General features: G+C 39.5%; 1 protein-coding gene across 2 annotated transcripts in view; it reads left to right on the forward strand.

The window, feature by feature from the left end:
* CREM (cAMP responsive element modulator) overlaps positions 1 to 25,854 on the forward strand; it is a 477,898-nt gene that overhangs the window by 61,064 nt on the left and 390,980 nt on the right. Inside the window, exons 4-7 of one of the 2 annotated variants that reach the window (XM_049885057.1) lie at positions 10,846 to 10,992; positions 14,671 to 14,768; positions 14,904 to 15,046; positions 24,637 to 24,825. The exons of the other annotated variant lie outside the window; for it this stretch is intronic. Of the exons in view, the coding sequence (XP_049741014.1) occupies positions 10,846 to 10,992; positions 14,671 to 14,768; positions 14,904 to 15,046; positions 24,637 to 24,825 (577 nt within the window). The remainder of the gene's footprint in view (positions 1 to 10,845; positions 10,993 to 14,670; positions 14,769 to 14,903; positions 15,047 to 24,636; positions 24,826 to 25,854) is intronic. 2 annotated transcript variants of the gene reach the window in all.

The following is a 25,854-nucleotide window of genomic DNA, read 5'->3' on the forward strand; positions in this document are numbered from 1 at the left end:
TAACAGAGAGCCTGGGGCCATGTCTTCTGGGGTCCCTCCAGTCTCAGTCAGTCTGAAGTTCTGGGTTAACAGAGAGCCTGGGGCCATGTCTTCTGGGGTCCCTCCAGTCTCAGTCAGTCTGAAGTTCTGGGTTAACAGAGAGCCTGGGGCCATGTCTTCTGGGGTCCCTCCAGTCTCAGTCAGTCTGATCTTTTTACGTGAATTTGAGTTCTGTGTCCCACTTTTCTCCTGCTCTGTCAGGGACTTTCTGTTGTGTTCCCTGTCAGGGTGGTCACTGGTGGTAGCTGGGTACTGGTACAGTGACAGACACACAGACCAACGGAACAGAATCAAGAACCCAGACATAAATTCACTACTTAAAGCCACCTGATCTTTGACAAAGGACCAAAGTCCATTAAACGGGGAAAAGAGTCTTTTTAACAAATGGTGCTGATAAAACTAAGTGTCCATCTGAATGAAAAATGAAGCAGGACCCGTACGTCGCAACGCACACAGGAGCTAACTCGAAATGGGCCAGGGCCTGAATATAAAACCTAAAACAACAAAGATCACGGAAGAAAAAATGGGGACAATGCCGGGGTGGCTTTTGGTAGGTGCCGTCGAGTCGATTCCGACTCATAGCGACTCTGTGTACCACAGAACGAAACACTGCCTGGTCCTGCACTAGGGATCCTAATACATGGCTTAAGGAGAGTGCAAACCATAACAGTACAAACACCAGAAGATAAACCAGGTAAGTGGGAGTTCCTAAAAATTAAACACTTATGCTCGTCAAAAGACTTTACCTAAAGAGTAAAAACAGAACCTACAGACTTGGAAAAAATTTTGGCTATGACATACCCAACAAGAGTCAAATCTCTAAAATCTACAAAATACTTCAACACCTCAAGAACAAAAGACAAATTTCCAACTAAAAAATAGGCAAAAGATAAGAATAGACACTTCACCGAAGAAATTTAAGTAGATAACAGACAAATGAGGAAGCGCTAGTGATCATTAACCATTGCACTGCAAATGCAAGTCAAAACTAGAATGAGCTACTAGTACATTTCTGGCACTAGTCGAAAAACAGAAAATAACACGTGTTGGAGAGGTTGTGGGGGGATGTGAATGCTTATGCACTGGTGGTGGGAATATAAAATGTTAGAACCACTATGGAAAACCGTATGGCATCTTCTTAAAAAGCTAGAAATAGAAATACCATGTGATCCAGCAGTCCCACTCCTAGGAATATACCCTAGAGAAATAAGAGCCATCACACGAATAGACATATGCACACCCATGTTCACTGCAGCATTATTCACAATATTCAAAACACGGAAACACCGTAAGTGCCCATCAACAGATGAATGGATGAACAAACTATGGTACATACACACCGTGGAATACTATGCAGTGATAAAGAACAATGATGAATCCGTGAAACATCTCCCAACATGGATGAATCTGGAGGGCATTGTGCTGAGTGAGATAAATCAATCACAAAAGGACAAATATTGTATGAGACCACTATTATGAAAAACCAAGAAAAGATGTACACACAGAAAAAAAAAAACAATCTTTGATGGTTACGAGGGGAGGTGTGGAGAGGGGAAATCATTAATTGGATAGTAGATAGCCGTAACTTTGGTGAAGGGAACGGCAACATATGATATAGAGGAAGGCAGCACAACTTGATCAAGGCAAAGTCATAGAAGCTTCCTAGACACGTTGTTATGGATTGAATTATGTCCCCCCAAAAATGTATGTATCAATTTGGCTTGGCCATGATTCGCCATATTGTGTGGTTATCCTCTATTTTATGGTTGTAATTTTATGTTAGAGAGGATTAGGGTGGAATTGCAATTTTATGTTAACAAGGATTAGGGTGGGATTGTAACACCCTTACCAGGTCACATCCCTGATCCAGTGTAAAGGGAGTTTCCCTGGGGTGTGGCCCGCACCACCTTTTATCTCCTTTAAGAGATGAAAGGGAAGCTAGCAGAGAGTTGGGGACCTCACACCACCAAGAAAGCAGCACCAGAAGCAGAACTTGTCCTTTGGACTTGAGGTTCCTGCGCTGAGATGCTCCCAGACCACCAGAAGACAGGTAACAAGGACCTTCCTCCAGAGCCAATAGAGAAAGCCTTTTCCTGGAACCAGTGCCTTGAATTTGGACTTCTAGCCTACTGGACTATGAGAGAATATACTTGTCTTTGTTAAAGCCATCCGCTTGTGGTGTTTCTGTTATAGCAGCACTAGATGCCTAAGCCACACATCCAGACAGCTTGAGGGATTGAATTGCTGGGGCTTAGGGCTGGGGACCATGGTCTCAGAGGACGTCTAGGTCAATTGACGTAACATAGTTCATAAAAAAGTTCTACATCTGACTTTGGAGAGTAGCATCTGGGGTGATAAAAGCCTGTGAGCAACCATCTAAAATACATCTATTGGTCCCATCATGTTCGGAGCAAAGGAGAATGAAGAAAACCAAAGGCACAAGGAAAATATAGTCCAAAGGACTAATGGAACTGGAACCATTTCCAAAGTCAACTCTTCAGATGTGGATTGGACTAGACTATAAGATAGAAACTGGTACTGGTGAGGACTGAGCTTCTTGGCTCAAGTAGACCATAAGAGTGTGTGGGCAGCTCCTGTCTGGAGGGGAGATGAGAAGGCACAGGGGGACAGAAGCTGGCTGAATGGACATAGGGAATACAGGGTGGAGAGAAGGAGTGCGCTGTCTCATTAGGGGGAGAGCAACTAGGAGTACATATCAAAGTGCATATAAATTTTTGACAGGGATCACAATAGATGGTCTTGGACAGAGCGGCAGAAAAATGAAGAACAAAATTCAAATTTACAATAAAAGACCAGACTTACTGGTCTGACAGGGACTGGAGGAACCCCCAGGACCATGGCTCCCAGACACCCTGGTAACTCAGAACTGAAGCCATCCCCAAAGTCCACCTCTCAGCCAAAGATTAGACCCTGGTAACTCAGAACTGAAGCCATCCCCAAAGTCCACCTCTCAGCCAAAGATTAGACCCTGGTAACTCAGAACTGAAGCCATCCCCAAAGTCCACCTCTCAGCCAAAGATTAGACAGGCCTATAAAATAAACAGTGACACACGTGAGGAATGTGCTTTTAGTACAATCAAGTATATGAGATGAAGTGGGCACACCTGCCCAAAAACAAAAACAAGAAGGCAGGAAGGGACAGGAAAACTGGACAAATGGACACGGAGAACCCAGGGTGGAAAGGAAAAGGGGGATAGTGTTGACACGTTGCAAAGATTGCAACCAATGTCACAAAACAATCTGTATAAATTTTTGAATGAGAAACTAATTTGTGCTGTACAGTTTCACCTAAAACACAATAAAAATGTATTATGTTAATAAATGAAATATATTACTTACTGGTTAGAATGTAAAATCATGCTCCAAATAATATAAATAGGAAATTTAGGATACTAACCTAACGAAACTTGTGCAAGGCGAAAACCTGTCAGAATGAAAATTCAGGTATTTTTTAACAATAGGAAGGATACGAAAGTGGTAAGACTGCATCCTGTCAAAGGCAGAAAACTTGCAAGGCCTGGAAAGCAAGGCAACCCCATCAATTTCTGGCTCTCACAGATCTCACTGTATAAACATTAGTTTAAAAAACCCCAAACCAAACCCATTGCCATCGATTCAATTCTGACTCAGCGACCCTATCGATCAGAGTAAAACTGCCCCATAGGGTTTCCAAAGAGTGGCTGGTGAATGTGAACTGCCATCGTTTTGGTTGCCGCTGGGCTTTTAACGACTGCGCCACCAGGGCATTGTTTTTCAAAGGATAAAGAACCCCTAATTTTAATTTTTCCTCAAATGATTATCACTGTTTACTGGAAGTGTTTTCAAAACAGACTTTTTTAGCCCCCGTATATAAAAAAAAAAAAAAAAAAAAAAAAATTTTTATATAATTAAGGAAACCCTGGTGGCATAGTGGTTAAGTGCTATGGCTGCTAACCAAAAGGTCAGCAGTTTGAATCCACCAGGCACTCCCTGAAAATCCTATGGGGCAGTTCTACTCTGCCCTGTAGGGTCACTGTGAGTCAGAATTGACAGCAATGGGTTTGGTTTTTGGGTTATGCAATTAAGGGAAACCCCCGTGGCATAGATGGCAGTTCGAATCCACTAGGTGCTCTTTGGAAACCCCATGGGGCAGTTCTGCTCTGTCCTTTAATTAAGAGTGACTTAAGTCTGAGACTTGCTTTGCTCTGAAGAGGTGAATTTTTTTAAGGGCAATAAAGTTTGGCCATTTATCTGTATGTACCAGAAAGAGTGATCCCTGTTCCTCTTCTTTTATCCTGATTATAGATTTCAGAGTATTTATTTATGCCTTACACAGTCAAACAGGATTTGAGGCAGTGACATTCCCCCTGTCATTCTGTTTAGAATTATAACAGGTAGTAGATATAAAAAATATTAGTCTTACTTGGCTAATTTTGTTATCAACATTTTTTTTCAATTGATAGTCTCAAGGTAAAATTTAACTCCATTGATTTTGTAATTTGTTAACTGTATTGTTTTAAAACAAACAACCCAGTGGGAAAGGAAGGCACCAAAGACCGGCTAAAGTAAGAACCAGCTCTGTCTTTCCCATTTTGTAGATACTTGTTATTCCATTAGCACAGCTCAGTGAGAGTTTTGAAAAATTAAAGTGATGTATTTTACATCTTTATTCAGTGTTCACATTTACAGTATTCTTATTTTCCTGTTTTCTGTCTTAAAATATATGAAATATCCTTTAAATAGTACATTTTTCCCCCCTTTGGAAGAAGCAGACGCTTGAGGCTTCTCTTTTCATACACAGAAATCAGGACAGGTTTCAGACTTCTTGCCTAGATTGTCAGTGGATTTTCGTTGTCGTCCTTGACATCAGACTAGGTGATGCAGAGATTTGATTTCTCAAGCAGCAGACTTGGTAGAGCATCCTGCTATGTTGTGAGTTCACCACATATTTTTTCATCCTTTGTTAACTGTCTTGAACTCAGGCCTAGTAGCTCTGTGACGTATGTAGCTGTACTGTGACATCATAAACCTCATCTGTGGGAACTTAGCTACAGATGGAGGTAGTCTACCAGGTGCTAATCAAGTGCTGTGTCACAGCATTGTGAGGTTTTCCCAGAGTTAGGTGTCATTGTTAAGGGCTTTTTAAATTGCAAAGGCTGTCAGTTGCATCACCTCACTCCTTCAGGTTAACTGCTCTGTCGGGGGGCTTTATTGGATGTGGCGGCATCAGCATAGTCTATGTGTCAGGCGTCCTATCCAAGAGGACTGTTCTTCAGGGGACCTGGAAAAACAGGTAAATTATGGCTACTGTGAATTCATGCTACGTGCTTTGAGAGATTTGTTGTAAATAGAGGTAGGACAATTATGAACTACCAAATTCATCCGTCTTATTTCTTTAGTTTGTTTTCTGAGCAGCTGCCTACTTGATTATTGGAATGTGATGACTGTATCCCTAGATCTTCCTGGGGCTTTCTCCCTCTTCTTGTAGGCCTCTTGCTCAAGCATTACCTCCTCTGAGGGACTTCCCACAAGTGTGTCTTCCGCAGTCTCCTTCCATGTCCGCAGCCCCCGTCGTCATTCGCTAATCCCTTACGCTGCTTTATTGTTCTTTCTAGAATTTGGTGCCATCTTAAATTATGGTTTTGGTTTCTTCATCCGTTTAGTGTCTCCTCCTGACCTAGGTCAGCAAAGACTTTTTTGTTCCCTGCGGTATCCCCATTGTCTAGACTGGTCCCTAGGGTAGGTGCCCAATAAAAGTTTGTTGAGTGAATAAAGGAATGAGTTAATTCATAAATACGACTTGTTTCTGTCTGGTTTTTGCTTATTAAAAAAAGAAGTTTTGGAATGAAAACTTCAAGATTTCTCTTTTTACCTGCAACGTGCATATTGAATCAATTCAAGTAAGCGTCAGTTTGTCTTGCTGTAAGAGTACAGTTTTAGGAAGGACTTCTTAGTTAATTGATACCCGTTTGTTTCTAGAGCTTCTGTAGAACCCATTTGCACATTATGAATAGAATAGAATAGTTACAATATTCTTCATAGATAGCTCTCGATATTTCTCGCATCTGTGTTTCCTATCTGAGGTCTAATCCAAGCATCAGTCCCCTAATTCTTCTTGCTTATTAAACATTTCCACCTGGTTTCCCTACAGTTACATACCATTGCTTAAACTTAGCCTGTCTAAAACTGAATTTATCACCTTACAGAAAACAAAAAGGTGCTTCCTACCCACTTTTTACTGTTGGGCCAGCATGCGTATTCTCGAATCACCTTTGCTATCTGTACTGTACCTCACCTCAAGGGCAGCGTATTTTCATATTGCCCTGATCTACCAGGGTAGGAGGACACGTGATTTTTTTTTTTTTTAATGAATAATGGTGAAGTTTTGGTCTGTTAATTCTGCTAATGTAGTTGTAGGTTTAATGCTAGTCACTTAATCAGTTTTGGCAAAATCAATGACAAAATGGACTATCTTGACAGTTCTTTAGATCTAAGAGGTTTATTTAATAGGTTATATCTGAATTCTGTGGGGGCAGTTCTACTCTGTCCTGTAGGGTCACTATGCATCAGAATTGACTCCACGGCAGTGGGGTTTTTTTAAATCTGAATTCTAACTGTAGGGCATGTCATTTGTGCTCGTTCTCAGCCTTTATTTCAGCAGTTTAATGAAAGCGCTGTCTCATGAGCTTTTGCACTGCCCAGTTTGGACATGGATGTTTCATTGTAGTAACAGAATTTGTATATTTCTAGGCTACTGAGGAGACTTGTATTAGTTGGGTATAGCTCCCTTTCTACAGCAGGTACTCTTGGACACAAGCCAGCTTGATAGAGCTATTGTTTAAAAATGTAAAATCCTGAGAGTTGTGCTTAAAGAAAGTTAATGCAGCTTAAGGTGTGACTCGTAATTATCAAAAGACTATCAATCTTTCTATAATTGTTTTTCAGTTTTTCAAAATAACTGATTTCTTTGAACCTAGGGCATTTCCCTACAGGAAGTGAATGAACACTACCTCCCATTTCAATCCACAGGTCCGGTTTGTAAGAATATTTGTAGTATTCTTGATTTTTTCCCTGTAGTTTCAAGTTCATTGTCTTCAGATATCTTACTCTAGATTAAAAAAATAGTAAAATACTGGGAATCACTGGGTATCTGACAGAGTATCTCTGTTGTTGTTATTGGGTGCTGTTGAGTCTGTTCACACACTTGTAGCAAGCCCACGTGACAGAGTAGAACTGCCTCATAGTGTTTTCCAGGCTGTAACCTTTACCCTTTACGGAAGCAAGCTGCCACATCTTTCTCCAGCAGAGCAGCTGGTGGGTTTGAACTACTAACCTTTGATTAGCAGCCAAGCCCTTAACCACTGTACCACCAGGGCCCCTTTCTGTGCTGCCATAGCCGAGCTGAAATCACAGCCCTCCTCAGCACTCTGCTCTGTTTGCTGTAAAACAAGAATGCAGAGGCAGCATTAGTATGGAGCAACAATTTTCAAAGTGTGGTCTGTGGAACCCTGAGATTCAGGTTTATGGGGACAAAGCCGTTTTTGTAATAATGCTACGATGCTATTTTCTTTTTTTCACGGTATTGACATTTGCACTGATGGCACAGAAGCAGTGGGGGGCAGGGTGGGCAAACTTACTGGCATCTTAGCACAAATCAGGTCATTGGCACCGAACTGTACTAGTAGTCATCGTATTCTTCACAGCCATGCACTTGGCAGTAAAAAAAACCGCTGGTTTCCCTTAAGAATATCCTTGATGAAGCAGTAAAAATTACCAAGCCTATTAGGTCTCGATGGCAGTGGGTTTTTTTTTATTAGGTCTCAGCCCTTGAGTCCGTGTCATTTAATAAGCTGTGTAATGAAATGGGACGTGAACCAAAAGCACGTCTGCTGCATACTGAAGGGGATGGTGTTCTTGAGAAACACTTGCTGTTGTTTGAGTGGCAGGATGAACTAGCTGGGGTTTTCCATGGCTCATTCATTTTTCTCAAAAGGACAAGTAATAGTCATACTATGGCTATTTAAACTGGAATATTTGGAAGACATTTACTCAAAAATGAACGAAGTAAGCCTGTATATTCAAGGAAAACAATTGACAGTGTTTATGGCCAATGATAACATTCAAGCTTTTAAACAAAAATTTTCAATTTTGGGAAACCTGCATCCGCCACTGTGAGCTTGACAGCTTCCCAGTACTTAGAGACTTTTGTAATGAGATTGAGAGTGATTTTAATTTGTGTGATTTTCTGATAGTGTATCATGAAATGTGTCAACATTTGCAAGATCTGCGTAACTCAGTGAGCCACTGTTTTCCAAATGACTATCCCACAATGTTACAAAACCTACATGGGTGAAAGATACATTCACAGTGCAAGAAGGACCAATGGGTTATAATGCAACAGTATGGAAAGTTCATCGGTATGGTTTCAAATTCTGCATTGCAACTAACCTTAAAAAAAAATTACCACTTGTTGAGTTTTGGTGTAGTATTAAAGATGAATATCCACATTTTTCTGGAAAAGTTGTTAAAATACTCACCCCTTTTCCAACTGCATATCTGTATAAGGTCCAGTTTTTCTTCACGTACGTCAACTCAAACAACTTACTGCAACAGATTGAATGCAGAAGTATATAGGAGCATCTAGCTGTCTTTAGTTGAGCCAGACACTAAAAATTTGCAAAAATATGAAACAAGGCCAGTCTTCTCATCAATTTTTTGAAAATATAATTATTTTTTATAAAATGTTATTTTTGTTAGCATATAATGGGTTATTATTTTTAATTGAGTTACTAAATATTTTTAAATTTTCTCAGTTTGGTTTTTAGTACGGAGAATACCAATAAATATAACCAGTGGGGTGCTGGAGCTGACTTGTACTGGCTTGCAAGAGCTGATTACCTGCCTCTTTCTCCAGCTCTGTGTTCAGTGTCATCACGTTGGTAATCAGCTATGGCAGGAGAATTTACCTCACTGAAACCAGCGAAAGCTACAAGTCAGGCTTTTGCCTTCCTGAGAGTCAGTTGTTGAGTGTTCACCAGCACCCTACTGGATATAACCCACATAAACAAAAGCTCTCTGAGGTAAAAAATGTTCAAGAATGTAGAGGCCTTCTGAGACCAAATGTTAGAGAATTAGTGGCATGCAGAAAGGAGTGCCTTTAGGTGATGGGTCCCCTCAGAGACCTTTTTGTAATTCACAGAGTTGCCTTTTGTGCTGGCAACGCTGGTAGAATGAATTCTCCTGATATCTTTTAACTTGTAGTGGTTAAGTCTTCTGGCTTCATTATAGGATAAGTGTTTTCTTTTCCTCTGAAACCTGAGGTGGATGGTATTACTGCAGGGGAGGTGGGCTGAACTTGACCCTTGGGCTGCATGTTGGGTGCCTCTGTCCTAGTTTCTCACTTTCTGTCAACCTATCCAGGCTCAGATCAATGCCAGCTCAAGTTCTGGCTTCCAGACACAGCCTCATTTATTGTTCAGGCCCATTCTGATCTTTCTGTTCTGTACCACCATCACATTTATGGCCTATACAATTGAGCAATTACTTCTATAGTGTTTAATGTGCTGTTGTTCCTTAGGCGTTGATTTTATCATCCCACTTTGTACCCTAGTGCACCTAGTACAGTGCTCAACACATGGTCTTGCACGGATAGAAGATTTTTACTTGAGGATTGCCAGAGAAGTTTGCTTTCTGAGGGAATGGTGTTATAAGTAAATATTAAAATTATTTGTTATAAACCCAGATTTTAGTAATTCTTTTAAAGTAGTCATGTAAGTAGACTGGAAATCACTGGTGTTCCTTAAAATGAGGTCACACAGAGGCTTCCTTCAGAGATCTGTGGTTCCACTGCCACTCATGGTAGACACTGGTGGCTTATCTCATTTCCAAGTGGCTTGTTTTGTTTTCAGAGCCTTTGACTGTTCCAAAGAAATCATAATGAAATGAATGGTGAACCTTATTTAGCAACATGAGGGAAAGTTTCTAAGATTACGCTGGCCTATAGGACAGAGTTGTTTACTAATTAGAAAATTTGGCAGGCTTTGAATCCAGAGGAGTGGAGAGTGATGGTCTGGTTCTCTCTCTGGATGCTTGCACTAGGGGAGAGGACAAGTGTGAGAAGGCCATACCACCTCCAAGGTGTGAGCTTGCCTTGGCTCAGAGATGCTAAGGCATCAGAGGTCCTGATAAAAATGGCAATTTTTGTGGCCTGTGAATCGACTTGAGGGCACTGGGTTTTTGGGTGGTGCCTTTTTTGTAGTTATGGAGACATACAAGTAACTGTGATATTTATCAGTAGAGAGACAAGGTGTCAGCTTGCATCTAGCATAAAATATCATTCCAAATGTTTAATTTATTAAAAAATAATTCAGCATATTGAAGTTCTGTCTCCAATTTCTCTTAAGTACACTTGAAGTTAAAAAGAAGTTAGAGGGTAGTTTATACTCTGGCCTAAAAAGGCCACACTGTTAGTAGTCATGAGGTCGTGGTGAGGTAGTTTAACTGCTTTAGAACTTTATGCCTGGAACATTCTCAGCCCCTGAAGCGTGGGAACTCTCAGCCCCCGAAGCGCGTGGGGACTGAAAGTGAGGGGCATGGGTTCTCTAATGTCTGTCACATCAGAGAAGGGCTGTTCTAGGGCAGTAACCACCTCCTAATGGCAAGTACCACAGCTCGCCTATCATTTCTCAGAAGCAGGAAAAAGAAAAGAAAAACTGACTGGTCATAATGGTGAATGGTATTTCTGAAAAACAAAAGAACAACTAAAAAGTACTCAGCCATAATCCTCCATGATGATCGTTTTTGCAGGTTTCTGTAGCTGGATCAGGCACCGGAAGAGGCTCCCCAGCTGTAACTCTAGTGCAGTTACCTTCAGGCCAGACTGTACACGTCCAGGGAGTAATTCAGACACCACAGCCATCGGTTATTCAGTCATCACAAATACAGACGGTTCAGGTTAGCTTCCTTCCTGGATGACTTGTCTTTGACTTCCTCGAGCCTCTTTTCCTTTTACTAATTTTGTCATTTATCCTATTTTTCTCTGTGTAACTTCTATGCTTAAATATTTTTACCAGACATTTACGGGAGCACTGTGCCCTGCTAGATAAAAAAACATGAACCTAAATTAAGAGTTGCCATTTGGTTGGCAGAATGAGTGATTTCCAAATGACAGTTTACTTTTTATTCAAGTGTGGTTCTGTGTTCAAACTCTGGTTTAGCAAAGCTGTCCAATGGTGTTTAAAAATACTTTGGGGGTTCTTTGGAGACGATGTTTGATAAACAGATTGCATTTCTTGTGCTGTTTTCATGAATACTCAGGTTAGTAGACGGATAGCAATTTACTTTCAATGAAAAATATGTAATTCTTAGAAAATAATATGGTATTGTTGGCACCCTGGCATATGTTTATACATCATGTACCCCTCTCATATTAAAGCTTAGCTTTCGTAGACATCATTACTATTGCAGTTGTGATTCAGAGATGTTTTATTATTTATTATCAAGGTTGGTCATAAATCTTTAAAATTCCTTGACACTAAAACTTTCTTTTTTTCTTTTTGGCATAAGTGGATGTTAATGATTAAGTATGTATTTTTTGGATGCAGTCTTTTGAAGCTTAATCTTCTTGTTTACTGAATTTATTTCTGTTACTCTTTTAGGTCAGGTTGTTACTATCCTTTAAATGTTGACATTTGAACCTAGTTGATGACTAAAAAAATCTGTGAGGAAAACAGATGAGCGTACCTAATGAGTCTTGTCCTTTTCCTGCATGACTGAGTACAGTTTATCTCAGAAAAAGGGTGAGGGTTGCAACATGACATTTCTAGTGCTAAATCTACAGGCATTAAAAGCTTGGCTCTTTTTTGTCACAGGTGTCTTTTCCTGTTCTGCTGTTGGTTTTTCTGTGATAGCCCTTGATTCCATGAGTTTCTGACTTTCTGATCCTAGTTATAGAACAAGGAAGTCTTCACACTGTCCTGTTTGTATTCTGACCTTTATTGGGGTGTGGATATTTATTGAAGTGTAGTTTTAACCTGGCCAATATTGGAGAAAAGTAGCGTTTTATATTCAGTAGGCTTTTTTGATTTTTGTTAAATGAAATATTTATCTTTGTAGAGATAGGTGCTGATGGAGCTTATCTTAAAATTCCTACCTGTTGGACAATGGACAAGTCACTTAATCTCTGTGTGTGAGCTTCAGTTTTCTCTAAAATGGGTAAATAATGGCCTGCCTCACATTGTTATGTTGTTAGGTGCCGTTGGGTTGGTTCCGACTCATAGCAACCCTGTGTACAACAGAATGAAACACTGCAGGTCCTGTGCCATCCTCACAGTTGTTGCTATGTTTGAGCCCATTGTTGCAGCCACTGTGTCAGTCCATCTTGTTGAGGGCCTTCCTCTTTTTCATTGACCCTCTACTTTACCAAGCATGGTGTCCTCCAGGGATTGGTCAGTCCTTCCTGATAATGTTTCCAAAGCACTCGAGATATAGTCTTGCCATCCTTGCTTCTAAGGAACGCTCTGCCTGTACTTCTTCCAAGACAGACTTGTTCATTCTTCTGGCAGTCTGTGGTATATTCAATATTGTTTGCCAATACCGTAATTTAAAGGCATTAATTCTTGTTTGGTCTTCCTTATTCATTGTCCAGCTTTTGCATACATATAAGGTAGTTGAAAATACCATGGCTTGGGACACGTGCACCTTAGTCTTCAAACTGACATCTTTGCTTTTTAACACATTAAAGAGATCTTTTGCAGCACATTTGCCCACTGCAGTACATGGTATAATTTCATGATTGCTGCGTCCATGTAAAATGAGATCCTTGACAATTTCAATATTTTCTCTGTTTATCATGATGCTCCTTATTTGTCTGGTTGTAAGGATTTTTGTTTTTTTATGTTGAGGTATAATCCATACTGAAGGCTGTAGCCTTTGATCTTTATCAGTAAGTGCTTCAAGTCCTCTTCACTTTCAGCAAAGAAGGTTGTGTCATCTATATAACGCAGGTTGTTAATGAGTTTTCCTCCAATCCAGATACTGCCTACTCCATGTAGTCCAGCTTCTCGGATTATTTGCTTAGCGTACAGATTGAATAGGTATGGTGAAAGGATACAACCCTGACACACACCTTTCCTGACTTTAAACCGTGCAGCATCCCCTTGTTCTGTTGAATGACTGTCTCTTGGTCTATGTACAGGTTCCACACAAGCACAATTAAGTGTCCTGGAATTCCCATTCTTCATAATGTTATCCATAATTTGTTGTGATCCACACAGTCGAATGCCTTTGCATAATCAGTAAAACACAGGTAAACATCCTTCTGGTGTTCTCTGCTTTCAGCCAGGATCCATCTAACATCAGCAATGATATCCCTGGTTCCACGTCCTCTTCTGAAACCGGCCTGGATTTCTGGCAGTTCCCTGTGGATGTACTGCTGCAGCCGTTTTTAAATCATCTTCAGCAGAATTTTAGTTGTGTGTGATATTAATGATGCTTTTTGAGGTTGTAGCCTCACGTAGGCAAGTTGTTATGATTACATGAGAGATGTGTGAAAAACACAGTATAAAGTGAAAAATATTTGGTGGTGTTGTAAGATTGTCTCATTGCAACCACAGTTTTATTATTCATTGTGTGAAGGTTTTTACGTGTTGGGTGTCCGTAAACAGAGCTGCACATTCCTATGTGTAGGTGAACACGTATCCATGTCCGTTTTCTTTGCAAATTGTATGTTCCCTTTTTTTTTTTTTTTTTGTCGTTGCATTTTTGGTATTTTAATGAGCTCTTTTGATTTGGTCCAAATCAAATTACCATGTAATTGTAATATTAAGTGATTCTTGTAAGCTCAGAACTATCCTAGGCTCACAAAGTTAAATGGCTGATAACATTAGGTGAGTGCAGTAATACTGTTGGAGAAATTTATTATTTTAGCTTTCTGACTTTCTTCAATAATCATGTTATTATTACGAGTATTATTTGACTTGAAAAATGAAATCATGCTGATCTTTTTTTTAAAGGAGAAATTCCTTACTTTGACCTTCAAGATCTACCACCGTTAAGCCCCAACCTGCTCTTAAAATATAAATCCTAACTTTAGCCAGGCTTCTTTACTCACTTGTTTCTTACATAAATATTCTTTCTTCTCTGCATCTATCTAATCCCTGATGTGAAGACCCAGCTCAAGTCAACTAGAAGAAGAGATAAGTGAAATGTAATTATGAAACCAAGGGGCTTTTTCCACCTCTGTCAGCTGCTCACTTGCTCCCTGTTGGATTTGTAAGGGCATTTTCAGGTTTAGGATCTTAGAGCTCAGGTATGTTATGTTCAGTCTTTGCCTGTGCAGCCTCACCTGACATCTCAGCAGTTCTTTCCTTTGCGTTTCTGTAGACTCTCTTATCTGTACCATTCACGTCCACACTCACTCGTACACTTGTTTTACATCTTAAATGTTTATGTATCTACTGCCTTTCCAAACAAGATTCCGAGCTCCTTTTTCGGGGGTTCGCCACATTCTGTAGCTTAGTAGCCTCCACAGCACCTGGCTTAGTGCCGTACACTTGAACTCTTACACTGTTGGTGGAGTGAGGGAGAAGATCACCTGTTTTATGATTCATTTCAGAAACTCTTGTATTATAGGTAGCAACAATTGCAGAGACAGATGAGTCTGCAGAATCAGAAGGTATAATTGATTCTCATAAACATAGAGAAATCCTTTCACGAAGACCCTCGTATAGGTAAGTTACTGAAATTTCTTACTTTATAATATTTTTCCAAGAAAGAATAATTACATACATATTCTTCCAGTATAGTATTTGTTTTAAATCTCATTTATCTACCTCAATTATGTATATTGTTACATTTTATTTTAGAAAAATACTGAATGAACTTTCCTCTGATGTGTCTGGTGTTCCCAAGATTGAAGAAGAAAAATCAGAGGAAGAAGGAACGCCACCTAACATTGCTCCCATGGCAGTACCGACTAGCATATATCAGACTAGCACTGGGCAATACAGTATGTATGCTACAATACCATACCGTACAGTTCTAGCGTTAATTAAGTCTTCTGTAGTTACATTGAAGCAACTCAGGTTTTGGCACTAAATTAATCCACTTAAAATATACGTAAACTGTGTATTATAGAATGAAAAGTATGTGTTATATAAGTAAGAGATTTTATTGGCAGCTGTGATAAACCTTTTAAAAGTAAACGTTTTTATTACTGAATATAGAAAAAAATTTGGAGTGAAAGTAAACAAGGGATAGTTTTTCCTATTTATATGTTTATATTCATCTCTATTAAAAATTTAGACCTTTTTTTGTATCTTTATGGAGCATGCGAACGTCATAAGAGAGAAATGTCTGTATTTGATTCTTGTTGGCTGTTGTTAACCAACCATTACATATCATGCTGACTAATCTAAAGGAGGTACATTTGTGTTTTAAAATTATGTTTTACGTGTAATTCTGTGTTTATTACTCTCTACTGTATTAATTTGTGCTGCAGTTTTTCTTAACAGAGAATGGAAAAATGATATATCTTTTAAAAGTATAGCAATTGAACAGATCGTTTTATTTGAAATTTTAAGTACTGAAAGCTCTAAATAAACAGATACATTCACATTTATTCTTGTGCATTTTAATGGATTGTTAATTCTGTGCTTTTTGCTCTAATTAAAGCACTGTTTTTTCCCAAATAAAGAACAAGTTTGATACATAAAAATACTCTAGCCAAAAAGAAAAAGAAAAAGGACGGGGAAAGTTAAAGAAAAAGGTGTAGCAAGTTTGGTGCTGGAGTGCATGAGACACTAAATGGTGTGTTGGTCCAAATAACGTGTTTCAGATGTATTTTCTGTCTTTCCTTTAAAAAGTAATAACACCTGGAAAAAGCTTAAGTGGGAGTTTAAGACTCAGCTCTTAAAGCAAGCTATAATCTTCTCTGACATATCAGAAGGCCTTACACAGTCGGGTTTTTTAGAGTTTTTTGTGTAATGGTGGTAGATTTGCACTATTAAAGGAATTCTCCTTTGGTAACTCTGGTTCTTTGGGTGGGTCCGTGATACCAGGAAGCCTCTACAGGGTGCCAAGTGGACATGCCCAAAATCAGTATTAGGAAAAGGAAACAACCCACTGCCAGAACTGGGCCTTGAAGTTTCTACTGTCATTTCCCTTTTATTACTTCTCTGGTTTATATGCTTTCTTGTCTGGCCACGTGGGCCTATATGTGGGAGTCTGAGAACTGTAAGTCATAGTTGGCTGCCTGGTGTGCCTCTGCAGTGCAGCCAGCAGGTGACAGGAGCGCCGAGTCCCCAGACAGCAGGGCAGGGCTTGGAGCTGCGAGAGCCTCCTGGCTGGTCAGCTCTGGGCTTGAGCAGCTGTACACATACTATCCTTTTCTGTCTGTGTCATGACAGGGGAAATGTTGGAGATTTCTGTTGGAATAACGCTAAGACATCTTAAGTTTTTGGAGATGATCTGAGGTGCTGTCATCTTAGCGTTCTCTCTGGCATATCCAAATGCTGCTGAAACCAACAACCGAACCCATTGCCATCCAGGCGATTCTGACTGACTCATGGCGATCCTATAGGACAGAGTAGAACCACCCCATAGGGTTTCCAAGGAGCAGATGGTGGATTCAAACTGCGAACTTTTTTGGTTAGCAGCCAAACACTTAACCACTGCACCACCAGGGCCTGGTGTAAGCCGTGCGTGATCCCTTTACACAGTGCTATGGAAGGGGGATAATGCAGGTTAATCTACCTAGATTATTAACTGAAAAGGAAATCGTGACAACCTAGTGGGTTGAGAGAATGTTGAAGCTGGAGACGATGTGGGGAAGGAACCCTAGGCCTGGGAGTGCAGAGAGCTGACTTCTGGTTCTGGTCCCTGCGAACTCAAATACTGGGGCAAGAAGCTTTATTTTCATACCTCAGGTTTTTAGTGTTTGAAGTGGGAGTAATATGAAGTAGCCAAACCTCTGGGGTTAGTGTGGGGACAAAAGGAGAAAACAGATAAATGTGGGGGCAAAGAAACATGCTACTGTTAACACCAGGCAGAGACACTTAAGTCAGCTGTGACAGTCTCAGTCCAGCCAGTGAACTCTTTCCTCTGGCCGGCCGGCATGGATGCCTGCATTCCTGTGTGTCCTCAGTGCCTGCTTGCAGCCGGAGGCTCAGCAGGAAACCTCATTCGGGGATGGGGGTGGTGGAGGGGAGTCAGAAATTCTGGTTGAGGCCTAGAAAAGTATGTGTTTAGAAGTTAGACATTTGCCTCTGCCACATAAGAGGTCACGGACTCTCTCTTACTTAGATTGCCTAATTTGGGTCAATACAGTATGATCCTGGCAGTTATTTTAAAGAGAGGTGCGGTGGTTCTGTCTGTGCAGTCTACAGGTAAAGAATGCCCTTGATTGGTTCACAAAAAGATTCCACAGCTGTCTGTTGCCCGTGTTAAAAATACACTTCTAGGACATTGAGTGACATTTGTGTACATTTTTTTTTTTCATTTGAGAAAAGAATACTTATATTTGAACTTTTGAGAAGACATTTAACTTTAACTGAAGGGTAAATATATACTTACACAAGATCTATTTCAGTGATCATGTCTTGCTAGCAATAACTTAACAGCTATTAATGCTTGCTTTCACGTTGTACCTAAATATCTAGAAATAGAAACAATTACTGGCGTCCCTTCAGAGGCATAGCAAGAGTAAGGAGCACCCAGGGGCAATAGCTAAGTTGTCCTCCCCTGCAGTCTCAGGATGAGTAGACACTGATGGTGATGTGTCAGCAGAAACCAGCAGAAAGGCCTTACCCCTCTCGTCCAGCTGCCTTAGTCAGGTGCCTTTCATAGTTGTGGCGCCATGGACTGCCGTTCTGCGCCTAGCCTGGCACCCCCTTGAACTTGCACCTGGGAGTAAGTGCCCCCGCCCCGTCCCTACCTCACTACGCCTCGTCTTTGGTTCTTAGTGAAGCTTATTTTGCTGGACTATATAGAGAATTCCTGCTGCATTTATATGTACCTATTTTTGAGACCCTTTCATGACCTTTTATCGCAAAAACTTATTTTAGGTTTAATTCTTTGTTCAACTTTTATCTATGATAACTTTCCCCCAAACTTTGTTTTCTTTTCTTTTAAAAAATTATCCTTTTAGATTAATTCTTTAATTTGATAGTTAGTTGGAGTTTAAAACAAAAAGAACTAAATATGTGTCAAAGTTGAAATAAAATTAAAATAATAGGTTTTGTCATATATAAACAATTACATTTTTAAATAGTTGAAAGTTAGATATTTGACAGAAGTTGGCTTCATTATTTTCACCTTTTTTTTAATCACAAAAACTAAACAATGGAAGTTGGAATAGGTTACTTACTCCCTGGGGGTAAGAAACATAAAATAGGCAGGGATTCATTATTGCAACACCAGGTAGGTAGCTTCACTTGCAGTCTTCCCTGGAGGGACAGATAGTAGTGGTAGGTTTGTCGTATGGTTAGTAAGTGATTATAGTCAGAGAAAATCTGTTGTTTCTCAGGAGATTATCTATGAAAGAATCAGGATGGTGGCTCAGGTGGTCATAGAAAATGCAAAGAATGTTACTTGGTGCATAAGACATTTAAAATATGCACCAAATGAGAGTGAATTTATAAAAGCAACTGAAGAAATTGAAACATTTGATGGTCTCTTTACTCATTAAATTTTCTCTAAAGCCAAAATGTTTTCTTTTATCCCTCACCTTACTGTATCCAGCTCCCTCCAATACCAATTAAGAACTGTCTATCATCCAAGACTATGTTTTCCTACATATCCCTGGTCTCTCTGCTTGCTCCTACCATATTTTACTAAGAACCTTATTAGAATGAGTCTCTATTAACTCGTCTTTACTGGAATTCTTATACACTAAAGGTAAGTGGGCCAATCCAAAATCTACCATTATGAAAAGATGTCTGTGAACTTTGTGGACTGCTTAAAGAATTCATAATCCTCTGGAGACTCATATGAATAAACACCAATTCCATTTCTTCATAAAGGGATTTGCACATGACAGGCATACACATTAGAAAGTACACACAGCTGCTTCACTTACAATCCTCCAAGCTAACTGCTTCAAAGCAAACATACTAGGTACCTAAACGAAAAACAAAAACCATCACTGTTAAGTTGATTCTGACTCATAATGACCCTGTAGGACAGAACAGAACTGCCCCATAGTGTTTTCGTGGATTTGAACCACCGGCTTTTAGGGTTAACAGCCGACCTCTTAACCACTGCACCACCAGGGCTCCTGGCTTCTGAGCTGTAGTGATGCTGTTTTAGTTTTCTGTCTGCTGTATGTACCTCTTGGCTTTTAAGGCACAGACACTCACAGGTTCTGTTTTGTGCTCACTTTTTGAATTTAGAGCTGAGAAGTCACTGGAAAAAAGGCCTGCATTTCTTTTTAAAGTTAACGCAGTGAGGTTTCATTTGTGAATCTTCTCATTGCAATTTGGAATGAGGGTGGTTTTAAATTGGAATTAGACATTTCCATGTTTATGTATTTGAACTAGTTTATATCTACAGGTTTAGAGTTAAAAAGATGTTAGCATCAAGTAAAAGGAACTCAGAGAAAATCTTCATTTATAAAAATTCTATTCCTTCTTTATTTGGTCATCAGCTTTTTTTTTTAAGTCTTCCACTCTTGTTTTTCTCTTCTTCCTTCTTTACTAATTATGCAGAACTTTGAAATAATTACTGTTTAAATGAAACTTTTTTATCAAAATTGTTGAATTTTTCTCCCATAGTAATATTTCCTTTAATCATATTAATAGCTATTGTGAGAAGTGCCCAATGGTAATTAATAGTAGAAGTAGCGAATTTTTAAACACAGTTTGTGTCCCAAGAACTTTTTTAGAACTTATTGTCTAGACTAGTCAATGTGATGCCATCCTGCTTATCATTGTATGTGGTGAATTGGGTGTGGAAAGCCATACTTGATTATATAAGGACATGTATATTTTATATATATATATAATTTGTGTGTATATATATATATAATTTGTGTAACCAGCTAAAACTAACAGTAGAAATGTACTCAGCAAATTAATTTTTTACACTTTTTCTATTTAGACTAACTCATTTTTTAAAATAATTTTTATTGTGCTTTAAGTGAAAGTTTACAAATCAAGTCAGTCTCTCACACAAAAACCCATGTACACCTTGCTACACACTCCCAGTTTCTCTCCCCCTAAAGAGACAGCCCGCTCTCTCTCTCCCTCCATTCTCTCTTTTTGTCTCCATCTCGCCAGCCTCAAACCCCACCCCCACCCTCTCATCTCCCCTCCAGGCAGGAGGTGCCAACATAGTCTCAAGTGTCCACCTGATCCAAGAAGCCCAGTCCTCACCAGCATCCCTCTCCAACCCATTGTCCAGTCCAATCCATGTCTGCAGAGTTGGCTTCGGGAATGGTTCCTGTTCTGGGCCAACAGAAGGTCTGGGGGCCGTAACCACCGGGGTCCTTCTAGTCTCAGTCAGACCATTAATTCTTATGAGAATTTGGGATGTGCATCCCACTGCTCTCCTGCTCCCTCAGGGGTTCTCTGTTGTGTTCCCTGTCAGGGCAGTCATTGATTGTAGCCAGGCACCATCTAGTTCTTCTGGTCTCAGGTTAATGTAGTCTCTGGTTCATGTGGCCCTTTCTTAGACTAACTCATTCTAAATTTAAGGTCACCGTGTTCAGCATTGAACCAGTGGGTGCAGAGTGACCTACAGAGTATAGCCCACCTGAGATGTTGAGTGGAGAAGTGTTATTTAGGGAGCTCCCAGAGCAAGGAGGGCAGTAGAACCTAACCTGTACCCACTGCTGGTCAAGCAGATGATGTACTAACAGGTTTGAGTCAATTAATAATGGAAATTGAAGTAGAGTTTAATTGACTATATAATCTAGCTAAGGATCCCTGGTGGTGAAGTGATTAGGCGCTCAGCTATTACCTGAAAGGTCGGCGGTTTGAACCCACCAGCCACTCCCCAGGAGAAAGATGTGGCAGTCTGCTTCCATAAAGATCACACTCTTGGAAACACTATGGGGCAGTTCTGCTCTGTCCTATAGGGTTGCTATAAGCTGGAATCGACGGCAACAAGCTTGGTTTATAATCTAGTTGTTCAATTTTAATTCAGTTTATGAAACTAATATTGTTAAGGATTACTCATGGGAGAAATTAAGTTATGCATATAGTCTAAAAAAAACAACAACATTTACTCTGCTTGAGACCCAGTCAATATCCACAGGTCTATATGGACCCCCATTGCTACAAACAAAAATGGATACGGCCATGGGTATAAACCTTTATGCCTTAGTTGCACGTGTCAACCCAGAAAAGCATTACGAAACGTTAGGTCCTCAAAGTAAGATTAGTAAGAAGTACAAAGGTATTTGGTTTTCCTTACTCACTAATGGCCTCGATAAGGACCAATCACTTTATTTAAGAATGATAGGTCAGATATGGTGTCTACGATTTGTTTTTAAAAACTCCAAAAAATAAATAAACGTTCGAGGGCAAGTGGGCAGGAAAAACAGATGATACAAAATTCTCTCTACTTTTATGTTGGCTAGAAATTTTCCATAATTTCTTAAATAATTAAAGCAAAAGACATATGACTAAACTCATTCAGTTAATTTAATTTTTTCTACTGCTTAATTTGATATATGTTTACTGAAAACATATTATGCTGTCTTTGAATATTTTGTAACCTAAAAATTTTATTTTCAACTCTTTTCAACACACACACACAGAAAGCCTATTCCTAATATCCTGAAGCATTAAGGAATCTTGTTTACTGTCAAACAAGAGAGAACATTTTGAATGGGAAGGTCCTCTGTCATTTGATAATGCCAGAATCCAAAAGTGCCTTCTGTACAAAAATAAAAGCTAAGCTAAATTATGAGACTTATCTGTAGGGACATTTTTCCTCTTGAGCCAATGTGTGTGTATGTGCACGTGTGTATGTGTGTGTTTAGCTTTTGTTTCCCACATCTAATTACATAATGACTTGACCAGAAGTTAAAAGCTACAAGAGGAATGGCTTTTCACAGTGAAAAGAAGAAAAAAGTTTTCGTTGGAATTATGGGGAAAGATTACTGAAAAAGAAAAAAAGGGTCTTTGTTATCTACATATTTCATCGTTCATATCTTTGAAGCAGCTGCTCTCACCTCAGATTTACTAATCTAAAAACTTGATATTTGTATTAGAGTTGAAAAATGAAGCTCTGTATTTAGAATTTGATATCAAACTTCATTTAACCCTACTAGGTTCACAGGTGGCTTAAATTGGTTATAGTATAGTCCACCTTGAGGAAATGATAGCCATTCATTCATCCTATCTGTGAATGCCTGCTGTGTTTTAGACCTTTTGCTGAAATGATGCCAAAAACCTAACCCTTGTGGTTACACTGCCTGTGGCTGTGCTTTGTAAAGCACGCTTTCTATCACATTCAACTAATTGTCAGCTGAGAATACGCATTCAGGTATATGACAACATAGGAAATTCATTCATGTCCAGCCGTGAAGAGCCAAGAAAGCAATACCTCTTGTCTTTTTCATACTTCTCTTTTAAGAAGTGGAAACCCTGGTGGCCTAGTGGTTAAGTGCTACGGCTGCTAACCAAAAGGCTGGCAGTTCGAATCCACAGGTGCTCCTTGGAAACTCTGTGGGGCAGTTCTAGTCTGTCCTGTAGGGTCGCTATGAGTCAGAATCAACTGGACGGCAATGGGTTTTTTTTGGTTTTCTCTTAAAAAGTTAGACATAGTTAGATCTCTCCCAAACCCCTTTATTGTACAGGGTAAATCTTGAGACCCTTGAAAATTTTTGGAGACTCACGTTGAAACCCTGTTTTTAAAATTTGAGCAGAATATAATGGTCCAGATAAGCCAGATGCAGTAACAGTACCCCAGGGTTTCTCAGTTTTGGCACTGTTGACATTCTGTAACTGATTCTTGGGTTTCTGTCACTCGTATTATAATATGGCCTGTCAGTGAACTAAAATGCAGAGAATGCATCTGTGTTGAGATCTTTTTAAAAATGTTTATCCATATTTCCGTTAGGCTCTGGAACCGTAGGTCAAAGAACTGAAGATTTGTTGTTACTTTTTCCACAGCTCTGACAGGCTTATCCTATGGGGTCATCACCTAAGTGGTCTTTTGCTTAAAACCCAAAACGAAAGTCACTGCCGTGGAGTCAATTCAGACTCCTAGCAACTCTGTAGGACACAGTAGACCTGCCCTGTAGGGTTTTCAAGGCTGTAAATCTTTACGGAAGCAGACTGCCACATCTTTCTCCTGCAGAACGGCTGGTGGGTTCAAACCACCATTTTCGGTTAGCAGCTGAGTGCTTTAAACACTGTGCCACCAGGGTTCCTTGGTCTTTTGCTGAGATGTCATTTAAATGTTTGGGAATGAGTATATTCACAGTATATTTTAGAGACTACTATAACATTCTTTGGCTCAAACATAGCAACGATTGTGAGGACGGCGCAGGACGGGGCAGTGTTTCCTTGGTTCTGTTGTACACAGATAGGGTTGCTATGAGTTAGAACCAACTGGGGGGGCACCTAACAACAACATAACATTCTTATCAGGCATTTACATTGTGTCGTGTTATACTGATGGTGTGTCTTTTTCTTTGTCTTCATTATAGCCTAGTTAGCTACTTTATATATGACTTAAAAAAAAAAAAAGTATAGCCCTTGTTTCTACTAGTTTCTAGTGTGTAAAATTACAACATGAAGTCCTCATGTTAAAGTGTACAGACCCCTCAGATATTTTGAACAGTACTTACTTGTCAGTTATAGTGAAAATTTAAAACATTTGATCAGTTAGTCTTTGAAACTTTAAGCTAATGTTCCTTTTAAACATGACTGGCAAATGTCGGTATTCAGAGAAAGTCAGCCTCATGTATTTGCTGCCGTATCTGTCGTTATCCAGACTCTTTGCAGAGGTAAATATTGTAGCACAAATTCTTTGAATAACGTTACCTCTTAAGGTCTTTTCCAACTTAACATTTTATATTCCAGGATTCTCCTGCCATAGTCAAGATGGTAAAGGTCACAGTTTTGTAGACTTGAGCTTTAAAACTGAAGTATGTAATATTTATTCCTTTAAGAGCTACTTTTTTTGATGAAAAATTAGAAAAATACTTAGCTGAATGAAGTCATAAATTTGCTGTAATTGTGATGCTCAAAAGGAAATCTCATGGACCATTTCTTAAATGTTGGAAGAGTGTTGTTTATGACTAAAGGCACCTGAGAGAATGGAGAAAACTCAGAAGTTGGATCCTTCAGCATCTTCCCTCTTCATCTGTAATTCAGTTGGGTGGGTGCCAGGGAGCAGGAACACTCTGTGGATTCTATGAATTTCAAGCAGTTCTGAATATAAAAATATTTCCAAGTGTTTAAGAGCTTTTTCCAAGTATTGCCCCATGAGGAAACTGGTGGTCTTTACCAATCTGGGAGAGAAATAAGGGTAATTGGGACATGAGAGGCAATGGCAATACAGAGACCCAGAGTGTATTCCCCCAGTATGGGATTATTAACCATGAATCTCAAAATTCTCTAATATTTTTTTTCTTTTTCTGTTAAGTTGCTATAGCGCAAGGTGGAACAATCCAGATTTCTAACCCAGGACCTGATGGTGTTCAGGGACTCCAGGCATTAACAATGACAAATTCAGGAGCTCCTCCACCAGGTGCTACAATTGTACAGTACGCAGCACAGTCACCCGATGGCACACAGCAGTTCTTTGTCCCAGGCAGCCAGGTTGTTGTTCAAGGTATAGTTCATTAATCTAATACATTTAGAATACCGTGGGTTAGTACCTCACGCCATTTAGTGGTGATTTTATAGTTTTCTGAAATACACAGGAAGTAGATTTTCGCGGGGGGGGTGCATGGGAGGCACTTAAAAGGCTGGATTAGTATGTTAATTTAATTTAGTACATTAAACAGCAAGTTAAATAATGACGTGGGTTTTACTTTTTAACAGATTTTACGGCTGTAAAGAGAGTTAAATTTAGTGCAGGATGTTGGAAAAAGGGAGTTGCAAACATGAACGGATATTTTGATTAAGTAAATATCCCAAATATATTTCTAGCATTCTCTAATCCATGAAGACGTAAGCATTCGTCCATGATGCACTGAATTGGCTTTTTTAACCAGCTGTTACGCTCAAGTCTCATTTCCAGACAACTCCTTTCCACACAAATGCTGATTTTTCTTTAGGCCACTCTTAGTATATTTGAATTCTGAGGTACCCATTCTAGCTCTTATGGGAACTGACAATAGTGAAAACAGTTGTAATGTATCCCGAAGCTTTTAGGGTTACCTAAGATTTCATGTACTGTAAGGAGCCCTCGTGGCGCAGTGGTTAAGCACCTGGCTGCTAACTGAAAGTTCAGCAGTTCAAATCCACCAGCTGCTCTGCAGAAAAAAAGATGTGGCAGCCTGCTCCTGTAAAGATCACAGCCTTGGAAACCCTATGGGACAGTTGTCCCATAGGGTTGCTGTAAGTTGGACTCAATAGCAGTAGGTTAAGATTTCAGTTAGATTTGAGTTATATATTATTTTAAGTTAATTCATTTGTGCTTATGGTAACTAGAATAGGTGTGTTTAATACAACGTTCAAAAATCTTATGTTTTAATTGAATTCTGTTCTTGATCTGTTTGCTTAGGACATACAATATATTACTAATTTTAAGAATAATAATATTAGTTTTTTTTTAGTTTCAAAGTCTTACATGTATATAAGAAAGTAGATTACAATTTGTGAATCCCTTAATTAGCTTTAATCTTCCCATATTTGG

This window comes from Elephas maximus, chromosome 4, assembly GCF_024166365.1.
Source record: "Elephas maximus indicus isolate mEleMax1 chromosome 4, mEleMax1 primary haplotype, whole genome shotgun sequence".
Taxonomy (NCBI): Eukaryota; Metazoa; Chordata; class Mammalia; order Proboscidea; family Elephantidae; genus Elephas; species Elephas maximus.